Source organism: Ciona intestinalis, chromosome 13 (assembly GCF_000224145.3).
Source record: "Ciona intestinalis chromosome 13, KH, whole genome shotgun sequence".
Taxonomy (NCBI): Eukaryota; Metazoa; Chordata; class Ascidiacea; order Phlebobranchia; family Cionidae; genus Ciona; species Ciona intestinalis.
In genome coordinates this window covers 1346837-1360500 of record NC_020178.2, presented here as the reverse complement: position 1 = coordinate 1360500, position 13664 = coordinate 1346837, and the positions used below count along the sequence as shown (strand labels likewise).

General features: G+C 37.2%; 2 protein-coding genes and 1 long non-coding RNA gene across 3 annotated transcripts in view; 1 reads left to right on the top strand and 2 right to left on the bottom strand.

The window, feature by feature from the left end:
• Positions 1-596, bottom strand: part of LOC113474813 — a 25459-nt gene extending 24863 nt beyond the window's left edge. The window contains exon 1 of the long non-coding RNA XR_003396506.1: positions 509-596. This is a non-coding gene — a long non-coding RNA (uncharacterized LOC113474813). The remainder of the gene's footprint in view (positions 1-508) is intronic.
• LOC100177915 (atrial natriuretic peptide receptor 1-like) overlaps positions 1-1799 on the top strand; it is a 31670-nt gene extending 29871 nt beyond the window's left edge. The window contains exon 23 of the mRNA XM_002124164.5: positions 560-1799. Within this exon, the coding sequence (XP_002124200.4) occupies positions 560-738 (179 nt within the window). The 3' untranslated portion in view covers positions 739-1799. The remainder of the gene's footprint in view (positions 1-559) is intronic.
• Positions 1800-5536: 3737 nt separating this feature from the next.
• Positions 5537-13664, bottom strand: part of LOC104266378 — a 50748-nt gene continuing 42620 nt past the window's right edge. Inside the window, exons 53-62 of the mRNA XM_018814569.2 lie at positions 12929-13485; positions 12712-12867; positions 12195-12429; positions 11751-11966; positions 8645-11467; positions 7884-8087; positions 7532-7669; positions 7132-7183; positions 6520-6684; positions 5537-6219 (exon numbers count right to left, since the gene is read on the bottom strand). Of these exons, the coding sequence (XP_018670114.2) occupies positions 6053-6219; positions 6520-6684; positions 7132-7183; positions 7532-7669; positions 7884-8087; positions 8645-11467; positions 11751-11966; positions 12195-12429; positions 12712-12867; positions 12929-13485 (4713 nt within the window). The 3' untranslated portion in view covers positions 5537-6052. The remainder of the gene's footprint in view (positions 6220-6519; positions 6685-7131; positions 7184-7531; positions 7670-7883; positions 8088-8644; positions 11468-11750; positions 11967-12194; positions 12430-12711; positions 12868-12928; positions 13486-13664) is intronic.

Here is a 13664-nt window from a genome sequence, read left to right as displayed (position 1 = left end):
CATTAGTGACCACTGGTTTGGAGCAATTGCCGTTAAGTGTCTAGCCCAAAGACACATCTGCCCACAATGGTAGCAGCGACGAGCCTTGAACCCATTACCTCTGGGTTACAGGCAGGCGTGTTAACCACTATGTCACGGCACCGGACAATAAATGAGCAAGACGGAAAATTATCAGTCGCTATAACATAGGTGTTTTGTTTAATCTGCCTTGTGCCCACTTAGGAGTTACCACATATTGAACCTTTTTTCCTGGCGTGGTGGGGAAAAGACAGTTGTTATAACACAGGTGTTCTGTTTAATACACCTTGTGCCCGCTTACCATGTATGTAACTTCATAAGTGTTGATTATTTTTAATACAATAAGCCATACTTTATAATGTGATGTTGCTGTCTCATATTATGACAATTAAACTTAAAATATATTAAATTCCTAATTAAAAAGACACATTCCTTCAGCTAATTTTTCTTAGTTACATTTATGACAATTTTGTGAGAAAAAAGGTATTACCTGGTAAATTAATAATTCTGCTCTTATGGTAACATGATCTACCATCTACAGCATTGGCCATCCATGTATCTGAGTCAACCAAAGCACTTCTTGAGAGATTTCAGTGTTTTAAACTTCAACTGAGAGGGGAAGTCCCTCTTAAGGGAAAGGGGACTGTCACAACCTATTGGTTGCTTGACGAGACTGTTTTTGACGAGCCTTCTATTGACGAAAGCGAAAGTCATGTATGACTAGACGTTCATGGGGATCAGGATGGAAACTCTCTAGCGCTATCTCCTGGTGAAGTTTCGGCAAGTCAGGATGAATGATTTCAAACTTTGCAAGACTTGTTAAAAGTTAAACAGCAAGAACTAATGGAACCTGAAAACAAGCACAAGGTTATTGCCAAATACTTGTAATTTGCACAGCATAAGTGCTGCTATATACTTTGGCTTTTGAAAGCTATTTTAACATTGCATATGGCACTGGAGTGCTGCATTTACAGAATTATGTTTTAAGCTTAAATTATTTGGTTTTTTCTTTTCTGCATGCACGACACCCTGTACTTTAAACATGGGGTGGAATTTACACCCAACACCCTGTACTTTAAACATGGGGTGCAATTTACACCCACAAAAGAAGTATTGGTAACTTTAATAATTATTTCTAGGGATTTTGATCATACCACACACAACTAGAGCTACTTTAGTTATGATAGCTGTTAACTTTGTGGAGATATTTCTGGTTTAAAATAATGTGAGCTGTTCCCTTTATTATAAAACCCACTCGTCAACTAATGGTCTTTATGTCTTCAGTGTTGCCAAGACAAAAAGTTTTCTTGTAAATTTAATGCCAAACCATAACACGGTGACGTTTTTATTATTTTTGTGAAACACTGGTGTGATTTTATCTTGGCATTTTTGTGTACAGCGAAAATCGATTTATTTAAGATTTAAAACTGATACTACGAAAGATAATGTCAAACTACATTAAGATTAATTCTATCTAATAGACTTACATGTGTTCTATTCTGAACAGCATATACTGTTAACTAATTAAACCATAAGCCTATTTTTTCTTATACATGTCGATTAAGTGTATTTGCTGCTAAATATATAAGTTTTTATTTAATTAAAAATCAAAATTGATATGAATTTGAAACAATTGTTTGTGACCAATCAAGTCGTATTGTCAACATCACAAATACCTTTATGATGTCATCAATCATCAAATTTTCATTTGTATTTTATCGCTGAGTATTGTATTGTTTTCAATACATGGTGTTGCTTGAATATTGACTAGTTTCCTTTTTTGGAAAAGAACTATATATATAATGTATATGGTAATAGCCATGGACCAAACCTAGGGTGTCAGGGTATGCTGGCCTACCCTGGAATTTCTACAATGCATTATTCAGAAAATACTTATTTTAATAAAAAATAGAACAAATGCATATTGAAATAGCAAAGCCCAAACCTGGGGTGGCAGGCCAACGCTCAAATTTCTACAATGCATTAATCAGTAAACATTACATCTAGTCAACCATTGCGGCAAATTTATTTTTATAAACATCAAAACATACTGTGGCCCACTACTACAGTTAACCTGATTAAACTTATATTACAGATAATTACATTCATATCATTATAGAAAACTTTTTTTAATATATTTGATTATTTAAAATAACTCGACTTTTTTAAACATTTGCCCAAAAAAAGTAAAAATTTTTAATTGCAGACTTCTTAGAAACGACATTTGAGTTCATTAGATTATATCATACTGAGTTTAACTAAGCAAGATATAATCTATAGGGCTTACAGCTTATATATATACAGATACACATAAGTATGTTTATATATTTTACATTAGGTATAGTTTCGTGTTCTGCAATAGATGTTAAATTCTAAACACCCTGTACTTAAAAATGGGTTGGAATTGACACCCAACATCCTGTACTTTAAACATGGGGTGGAATTTACACCCAACACCTTGTACTTTAAACATGGAGTGGAATTCACACCCAACACCCTGTACTTTAAACATGGAGTGGAATTAACACCCAACACCCTGTACTTTAAACATGGGGTGGAATTTACACCCAACACCCTGTACTTTAAACATGGGGTGGAATTTACACCCAACACCTGTACTTTAAACATGGGGTGGAATTCACACCCAACACCCTGTACTTTAAACATGGAGTGGAATTAACACCCAACACCCTGTACTTTAAACATGGGGTGGAATTTACACCCAACACCCTGTACTTTAAACATGGGGTGGAATTTACACCCAACACCCTGTACTTTAAATATGGGGTGGAATTTACACCCAACATCCTGTACTTTAAACATGGAGTGGAATTAACACCCAACACCCTGTACTTTAAACATGGAGTGGAATTAACACCCAACACCCTGTACTTTAAACATGGGGTGGAATTTACACCCAACACCCTGTACTTTAAACATGGGGTGGAATTTACACCCAACACCCTGTACTTTAAACATGGGGTGGAATTTACACCCAACACCCTGTACTTAAAATATGGGGTGGATTTATAATGATTGGCACTTACACTTATATGCAAAAGCTGGGGCATGGCATGGTAAAAGCTTCAAACCAACACATTATAAGGATAAACCTTCACTACTGAGCTGGAATGAAATAGTTAATCTGCTTAACTCTGACAGTTGGCGGACTCAGTCATGTTTTAAAGGTTAATCTGACAATTGATTCATTAGGAAACCAAACCAAAATAAACAGGGAATAAGAAGTTGCCACCAGGTTTATAACATGCACAAGTTTAAGTTTTGCAAACAGATAAAATAAGATTCTCACTTCAGATATGGCGTGAGATAATTAATACATTATGTGTAATAGAGATATTTTGGCAACTTAGACAACTTATTCATTATGTCAAAAAGGATTCACGATATGCGCGACAGTAATAGCACGTTTTTTACCTTTTGTGTTAATTTCGTTAATTAGGCGTGTCACTAATTAGTGAAAATTGTTTATTGGGTAAGCTATAGAGTTAAAAATCCCAATATTTGATGCCACACTTTATTATCTTGCCCAAAATCTGCATTGAGTCAAGTCTTGCATTGGGTTTGCATTAAATCATGGTAAAACGGTAGCCACAGGGGTGGGTGAGCAGTGGTAATCCTGTGTTCCAACATACACCACCGTTAAAACGGAATCAAAGCCAGTCGTTTCTTAGAATCCTTCGTGCGTTTAAGCCCAGCGATATAGTTTATGAAACACGAACAGCGTTACGGCGATTGTTTACACTCAAAACATGATATTTAAACCCACCAGCAACACATTACATGCGTTGTTGTGCATGGGGAATCACATTTCTATTTTATGATATAAGTAATAACACCTTATACACGTGTCTATTTAGAATTATTTAGCCACAAGCAGGTTTGGGTAAAAATAATTTAGCGAAATTCAATTAGTCTATGCTCTTGTGTTTATTGTGATTCACACACTCGCTCGCAATATGGGACAGCATTTTTTGGTCTGCCAATCATGAAAAAAACCGCAGTAGTCAAGCCCAACTGGTAATGTATACAATGTTCGTGTATGCACGTAGGCAACACCAACTAATGTCAACCCATATATGGAATATCATGCATCAATCTGTTTGCATTTACTCCTGTGCAAAAAATGCAATGGTTTGGCCCTAAGTAGAGATGTAGTAGGCTAACCAAATGTTTAAGTTTTTGCCTAAATGATGATTAAATTACAAGCACATTTAGATTTATGTATACTTGTACAATCTTTCCTTTAAATAAACCACACTAATACACCAGGAACATGTAAATTACAGAGAAAAGCACCTTTCTGATTAACATAATGAACCGTGACATTTTGTAACAGTGGCCTATTTACAAAAAAAGCGAAATCTAAACATAGTTTGACTTATCGCCTTGGCAAATATACGTGATCTAAATTTATACTGACTTTAATTACGTTTCTAATATGCGCAACAGCTTTGATGCACACATTCCTAGCGCTATATTTAAACATTCTATTTAAGTTACAAACACATACAGGATGTGTATACTTACATGTAAACAAACGAAATTATGACTTCCTGGGGTGCGATCCTATAGTTACTATGGCAACGCTAAAAATGTATTATTTGGACGACGGTGCGGTTGTATTAGCTAAACAAATGATATTCCAAAGGGATTAAAACCATACATTTAATGTTCGTGGTTTTAATCTCTTTGGATATTCTGTTATAATGTACGTTATGCAATCGCAGAAAACATATGTATCTAAGCAAACGTTGTATTAAGATTGTTGACATAGTGAAGACGTCTACTGTAGTTTGTATGTTTAACTTAGCCATTAGTTTAATGAAGTTATATAGCACAATTTGGAGTAATGAAATGCATTAGGCCCATGGGTTTTTTATAATGCAATATAGGCTACTGTTAACCCAGAGTCAGAATATAAACATGTTTCTGTTTACTTTACTAGTTAAACTTTTAGCCACTGTGGACCATGTTTAAAATACTTGCTAGTAAGAATTTCTTACGTTACATGCTAACTCAGAAATGTAACAACTAACCACTATAACCACTGTCCCTAACCAGTAACTCTAACGGTGCTGGTGAAGAATCCTCCCCCACCTTATTTGCTAGCTAACTAACTATTAACCCTTATACCCACTAACTACTAACCCCTATAACCACTACCCCCTAACTAATGACCCATATAACCATCAAGCCCTAACCACCAACACTTTCTACCAGCCTTTTCTGTTATGTACCGAAGGATTTTTCACTAGTGCCAGAAGAATTTGGCTGGTCAACCTCTAACAGACCAGCCAAATCTGGAACGTTCCGGAGGATTCTTAACCAGTGCCACTAGTCCCCTGACTAATAGCTCTAACTACCTACCTCTAACACTTTCCACTAGCCTAATTTATAGCATACAAGAGGATTCTTCGCAGGTGCTACATATTTATATAAGACACTAGCTCCCTGATGCTGTACCTATTACCTAATATATTCATATATCACAACTTCGTAATGTGCAGCAAGTGTAATAATAGCATAGCATTGCGAAATATACAAGCATTCAGTATTACCGGTTTTTCAACTTTTGATTATTCACCAAAATATTAACCAGTGAAAGTACGCACAGTATTAATTATTCGGAAAAAAACTCTAGATTCGGATTAATTGGTGCTTTGGCACTTATATATTCGGGAGTGGTGGAGAATATTCAGATATTGCACAATATATAGAATTGGTTAGGTCTGTTAAAATAGATACAGATTTTATAATGGTTAATGGTTGTTAGTTGGGTTGTAGAAATCTTAGTATTAATAAATTGGTTCTTTCAGAAGTCGAACTACTGATTTTTTTAAGTGAAGTGTTTTTACAAGGTTACAGACAAAATAAGTGATATAATAATAGTGCAAACTACAAGCAAAGCAAAATAAAAGAGAAACAGTCAGTGGAACAGCCGGAAAAATTGTTAAAAGGGGAAGTTGGAACCCATAAAACCCCTCTAGCGGTGCCACTGAATCCAGTGTTCAGTTTATGGAATAAAAGGTGTAGCAGATGTTGCTGTTGCTTCACATGCTGTCTCTTCACATCCACACGACATGATCTCAATATGTTGATGATCTCGATTGATTCCATCGTCACATGACAAGGAATATGTCCTCTTGGATGACCAATCAGATTTGCAGCAACGGCAAATACCTGTAATGTAAGTGGTATGTGTTAGTTTATGCTAAAATTCGAATTCTATTATTGATATCTCTAAAACAGGGCTGGACTTTTATAACAATAAAGAAGTTTATATATATATATATGTCCGGCGGTAATGGGTTTGGTTTATGTCCCAGAGGTAATGGGTTCGAGACTAGTTGCTGCTCCCACTATTGGCGTATGTCTGGCAACACACTAAACGACAATTGCTTCAGACCAGTGGTCACTCATGGGTTGTCCAAATTATTACCGAAACAAAAAAATCCAAAAAATAAAAAACGTTTTACCCACCATTGGATTCCCCTGTATGTTCATCATATGACTGCGAGGTCTGACACGATCCGCTACAGAATGCTATGTCATGTTTAGTAGCTGTCCAGCATAAATGTCCATCAACAGTGGCATTTATTGACTCACGTTGGATCGTTCTTTCACAAGGTGTAGTGATTGGATTGCCTGTGGAAAAATATCATTTATTTTATCCTTAATGACTCTTTAACAGCTATTTTTTTTATCCACATAACTTTTATTAGCTTTTTATCCACATAACTTTTATTAGCTACGTTTGTAGTCATAGCATAGTAACGTAGGCTCGTTAATAGACAGAAGATACGGGTTCAAATCTTAATGTTGCCATCAATGTGTAAAAAAAACACATAACCATTACCTGAATCGACATTTTTCCTAAACAAATTTTCCCATATATCATAAAGGATTAAGTGCAACATAATACAGAACAAACAGAAATCAAGTCCATTGAATTGTGTACTACAATAGATTTATATCTCGCCTAAATGGCACCATCTGTTTCCTATTCAATGGACTTACACTCTTGCTTTACTTAGTAATATGGTACTCTTTACAATGAATAATAAACAATAGAAAGAAAATGTGAATACTTACATATTTTGCAACAGCCAGAAGTACTTTCATTTCCAAGAATACTGCCCCCTTTCTGTATAAAAGAATATAAAAAACTGTCAATAAGCTGTATTAGTAAAACATCTTTATTTTTCCCTGTATAAGATAACATAGTTCCCAATGCAAAAGCAAACAGGCTTTATGTATACACAGAATAAGAATTACTTTAAAAACAAAAAGGCTTTTATTTAAAATAAAGATTGCCTCCACAAAATACAACGAATACAAATATTCCTTTTGCTGTGTACTTTTACTATAGAGTATTATAAATGTAAAAAATATCCGACAGGTATTTGTTTTGTTATCTCAATGTACCAATGTTTCATCTGCTATACAGTAACTTCTTCTTCCCAAAACCAAGGAGTTCTTATATAGATCTCACCTTAATGCAATCATCAGTATCAACATAAGGGCAGTCGTATTTATCCGATGGGTTGATTGCTGGGCAACCAGTAATTGGATCCAACACACACGTTTGTTTTGTGCAAATGTCATCAGGTGAGACCCATGACACATTCACCTGGATAATGATATATTGTTACATTACAATTCTATTGTTGCCATACAATACAGTTTGTTTTTATTTAAACTGCAATGCTTATGCCATAAATATCGTAAAATCGTATACATTAAATTTATTCCTTGCGGCTTTTGTTACATACGGTGTTAGGATAATGCGCCAACTGTGATTTTCCTGGTCCCCACCCATGTAGAGTATGCTTGTTAATACTTACCGGGTAAATGCCTTCATCCATTACACACTTGTCGCACACACACTCATAAGTTGGGCAGCAATCTGTGTTATTTCGTTCCCTTCTTTCACCAACAGAACATGTGTGGTTCCACATCACACACTCTTGCCTAAGTTCTTCTTCTGGCTTGCATTGGCAGGTATAAGTAGGGCAGCATGGACCATTGGTCTTGTCCACTGTGTTTGTCTGTAAAGATATATGTCAATAATATTTAATTACTTTAGAAGAAGTAACTTAGTTCATCATCAGGTTACTATCCACCAAGTTACTGTCCGAAACATCTGCTGATCATGAGTTTAGTATCCAGACAGTAACTTGGTCCATCATCAGTGTAAAAGAGGTTACTATCCACCAAGTTACTGTCCGAAACATCTGCTGATCAGGAGTTTAGTATCCAGACAGTAACTTTGTCCATCATCAGTGTTAAAGAGGTTACTATCCACCAAGTTACTGTCCGAAACATCTGCTGATCATGAGTTTAGTATCCAGACAGTAACTTGGTCCATCATCAGTGTAAAAGAGGTTACTATCCACCAAGTTACTGTCCGAAACATCTGCTGATCATGAGTTTAGTATCCAGACAGTAACTTGGTCCATCATCAGTGTAAAAGAGGTTACTATCCACCAAGTTACTGTCCGAAACATCTGCTGATCATAAGTTTAGTATCCAGACAGTAACTGGGTCCATCAACAGTGTTAAAGAGGTTACTATCCACTAAATTAAATGTTACAAACACTATTACCTGTATTCTCTCATATCCTGGTTTGTTGCATGTGTAGTCTGTCCATTGATCGCAATCGTTTCTCAACATTGTATCATTATTACACACACAAGCATGATCTGGGCAACAGTCTGTAGTTCCTGATATCGTGCCATGTTCAATGGAATGCATGTGTTCACCACAGACCTCCTTTGTGAAGTTAGAGCACGCCATCTGTAGCTGCATCTCTTCTTTGCAAATACACTTGTATTCAGAACAGCAAGTGTTAGGATCAGGGACTGGGAAATATTCTACAGCAGTTTGGTAGGAGTTGCAAACATAAGTGTCGTGGTATATTTCAGATTTGCAGTGTGTGCTTGGGTCTAACTTTATCTCAGATTTGTGACATTTCTCCAGATCCATGAAAGAAGTGGTGTTTCCCAATCTGTGCTTTGTGCATTCATAAGTCACCATGCACCCTCCACCAATGTCTTTTTTCCATGTATCTCCAACTTTAAATGTTCCGTATTCACTATGGCAAATGTCACATCTACACTTGTATAGTGGACAGCAGCCATCAGTATCTGGATCCATTAAGTCAGCAATTGTAACAGCTGTGTGGTTTGCTTCACAATCAGGAACTTTACACAAAGATACATTGCCGCATTTTTTGATATAAGTAGGACAACACACATTTTCAGGTGTAACCAGCTCATATTCTTCATATGATTCTAATGTTCCAGGTGGGTATTTGGTGTAGTTTTGCCCACAAGGTCCACAAGAGCAATTCACTTTTGGACAACACACATCTGGTTCAAAATACTCTTTAGAAGTCTCTCCATTCTTACAAGACTCTAGCTCTGGACAGTTGAGTTCCTCAGCATCTCTACATTTACACTTCATGGCTGGGCAACAATCCTTCATACCTTCTTGTACAGGATACTTATCAGCATCGCAAACAATAGTAGAGCAGTCAGTGTGGTTTCCTGTGCATGACTTTCGCCAGCGTGGGCAACATTTCTGCAGCGGATTTTCTTCCAATGTTTCCTCCCTCCATTCTTCATATGAATTATCCTCAGCTGGTTTTGTCTGGTTGTAACTGCTTGGACATGTACTGCATTTGCATTGGAACATCTCACAGCATTGGTCTCCGGAGTTAATTGGCTGTTCTTCCATCCCGTACTCACAGGTTGTTGTGTTTTTACCACATTCTTTCTTTAATTCATCACCAGTGTAACACTTACAGCTTGGCTCTTGGCAGCAACCGAATGTGTCGTTAACAACGCTGTAAGTGATGTTCATTCTTCCAAGCTGGGCACAAGTCGCAGCGTTTATGTCTTTGACATCACAAATGCTGTCAAGTACGTCAGGAGAGTTGCACACACACTTAAACATGGGGCAACAGCAGGTGTCGTTTGGACGTGGAAGCTCCACAGCATGCTCGTACATCGGTTCACAATATTCAGTTTCAAAGTCTGCAAGTGTTCCACAAGGTAGACATTTTTTGTGATAAAGTGGGCAGCACTTTTGATTGGGATTCTCTGTTTCGTTGTAAGGCATTAGATATTCACATTTAAGTTCGTCTGGATTCGGGGCAGGAACATAATCAGGGCCACATGAGTTACACTCACATTTATATTCGGGACAGCATAAGTTTGGATCTAGATGTGTTTCATTATAAACTACTAACACTTTGGTTTCATAACTTGAGCATGTGGTTGGTGCAGGGCAAGTATCGTTCATTGCTTTTGGTGTACGACATCCTCGCTCGTTTTTATCACTGCTGGGATAACAACCATATTGTAATGCACAACCTTCTGCGTCTGTTTCAACCCACGTAGTATAGAAATCGTGCAGGGCTCCATCTGATGTTTCACATGAGTTGCAAACGCATACGTTCTTTGCACAACAATCGTATGGCATTTTTTTATCTTCCATGATAAATCCATCTGGGCAAGTCACGTTTTCAGTTGTATTACATTCCTTGCATGGACAATCGAACTTGGGGCAGCATTTGTTAAAATCGGTAACCTCTTCCTTTGGTCTGATGACTTCAACAATGTGTCGGTCTTCTGCAGTGCATGTAAACTTAGCCGTATAATATTCATGACATTCGTATACTGTCTCTGTGTTGTTATCGCAAAGGCATGCTGCGTATTTAAAACAGTCCGTTGAATTTGGGAAGGTAACCATTACCTCACGTGGGTAGGAGCAAATATAGGGTGGTTTTATGTAGCCTGGGGGTGGATCTCCACATACACAGCGATAGCTTTTACAACAAGGATCTTGTGAAACGGTTTCCTGTGCGACTTCATCAGAGGCACAATTATTCTTTTCAAATTGATCTTTGCTGACGCAGTTCTGTCTTGGGTCGTTTGATATTTCCATTTCGTGGCAAGCACTTTCGTTTCCGTTGATTTTCTTGCTGGAGCAATACTTAGTAACCACGCAACCACTTCCATCATCAACTTGAATGCTTTCACCAACTGCTACAGAACTACCATTTTCGAGGAGACATGCTTCACACTTGATTGTCCAGTTTGCACAACACTTGTCTTCTACATCCAATTCTTCATATGGTTTCAAAGTGTCTTTATCTGGAGGTGGTACGTAATCATCTGGACAGCTACATTGACATGTGTGGTTGCTACAACAAGGATCACTTGAGGGGACTTCAACAGCTACATGATATTCGTCATCATTTTTACAATTTTCTGATTCATACTGATCTTTGCTTGTGCAGTAATCCCTTGGGTTGCGGTTTACTTCAGAGATGAAACATCTGTCTCCATATTCCTCTTTCTTATCAGTGCAGAGATACTCTACCCCGCAACCAGAATCATCTTCAACCCAAGTCTCACCTCGCTGGAGAAGACAAGTTCGTATTTAGATAACTCAGATTAAATTGGTAATTCCATTTACACAATGTAAATTCACACTTTAAACTTTACGTGATAGTTCTTTTAAATGAGGTATACATGCCTTGGTGTAAGGATATGTATATCAGTGTTACTATTGCTAGATAGGCAGAATTTATCGACTTTTCATGCTGTAGACAATTAGTCGTTAATATGATTAAGTTCTATCTGATAGATCAACCTAAATCTAAGACATAGCTTTAATCTGCGTATAGTAACGAGCACCAAACCTTTTTAATTGATCCATCTTTAGCCTTGCAAGTATCACAGACATAATGACAGCAATTGGGTCGCATGGTAGAATCGTTCAATATTGGTGCATAGACGAATCCAGCTGGTATCGTTGCATTGCTTGACATGCATAGCTCGTTCAGCTGACTTTCATTTTTGCATCGACACGCAGTGTGTTTTGTACAGCATTCGATTGCTGGCTGGTTCAATTCAATCTAAATAAAACATTAATATAATGACAGTTACACTCATCAAAACATCATTATAACTATATTGCCATTTACTCTCACTAAAACTTCATTTTGATGACAGTTACACTTAGTGTTTCGTCCAAGAACGCACATTCAGACAATGGTATCATCGGGCTCTTACAATATAGAAGTCGTGTATATTGTTTTAAGGGTACTCAGTATAATGTGAACTGTTTCTATCTCATGTCTTACCAAGTCTTCAAATGGAGAACAACTACTTGGTCCTTCATAAGTGATGTTAGCGCAGTTCTCCTGCACACATGTACACTCAACACGTGGACAACATTCCTCATAGTAGGTAGCGTTGACAACAGTGCGATTATAATGTGGTTCATTGCATTGGGGTTGGGGAAAGAATATGGAGCAGTATTCTGGATTGCATTCACATTCGGTGCTTAAACATCCACACTCAGCTGGGTAAGTGGAACTGAAGGAATGGTACAAGATACGTTTATGTTTGATAACTTAGGGTGAAAGACTAAATGCACTTCATTCAGGTATGGATTTCCAAGTCTGAGTTTCCAAAACTATGAGTTAAATGCAACTAAATGGATTGCAATCTCGGTTTAAATGTGTTTCAGGTCTTATGACGGCGTTTTGGCCAAATTTCAGCTTTGCTAAGAGTCTATTAGTTAAATTTTTATATTGTGAATTAGAGTGGTTATTGTATTTGGGAGGCTAAATGAAGTTACGTTGTTCATATACTTACTCGTCTATAACTTTTGGTGACCACGATTTACGTTGACACTCCGTAACGTTCGGACATTGTGGGCAAACACATTTAAACTCAGGACAGCATTGTTTGTCATCAATGGTGTTTGTTTGTTGTGCAATCATTCTCGGATCCGGACAAGTGTAATTGAACCTGTGATGTAATAATATTATATGATGTCGTAAATGGGATGATTATGATGTAATATACTTACCACTTTGGACATTGTTTAGACAGCATCGTATGATTGTTGCAAACACATTCAAATTCTGAACAACAAGGTTCCGGGTCGATTGTATCCCCGCTGTAAACAACTTCAACTGCATGTTGATATGCTCCACAAACAGTTGATTCAAATTCTGCCTTTGGCTGACACTTCTCTCTTGGATCAAATGCAACTTCCATTTCGTAACAAGCACTTTCGTTTCCATTGATTTTCTTGCTCGAGCAATACTTATCAACCACACAACCACTTCCATCATCAACTTGAATGCTTTCACCAACTGCTACAGAACTACCATTTTTGAGGAGACATGCTTCACACTTGATTGTCCAATTTGCACAACACTTGTCTTCTACATCCAATTCTTCATACGGTTTTAAAGTGTCTTTATCTGGAGGTGGTACGTAATCATCTGGACAGTTACATTGACATGTGTGGTTGCTACAACAAGGATCACTTGAGGGAACTTCAACAGCTACATGGTATTCGTCATCAATTTTACAATTTTCTGAATCATATTTAATTTTGCTTGTGCAGTAATCTCGTGGGTTGCGGTTGTACTTCCATAGTGAAACATCTGTCTCCATATTCCTCTTTCTTATCTTGCAGAGATACTCTACCCCGCAACCAGAATCATCTTCAACCCAATGCTTTCACCTCGCTGGAGAAGACAAGTTCGTATTTAGATAACTCAGATTAAATTGGTAATTCCATTTACACAATGTAA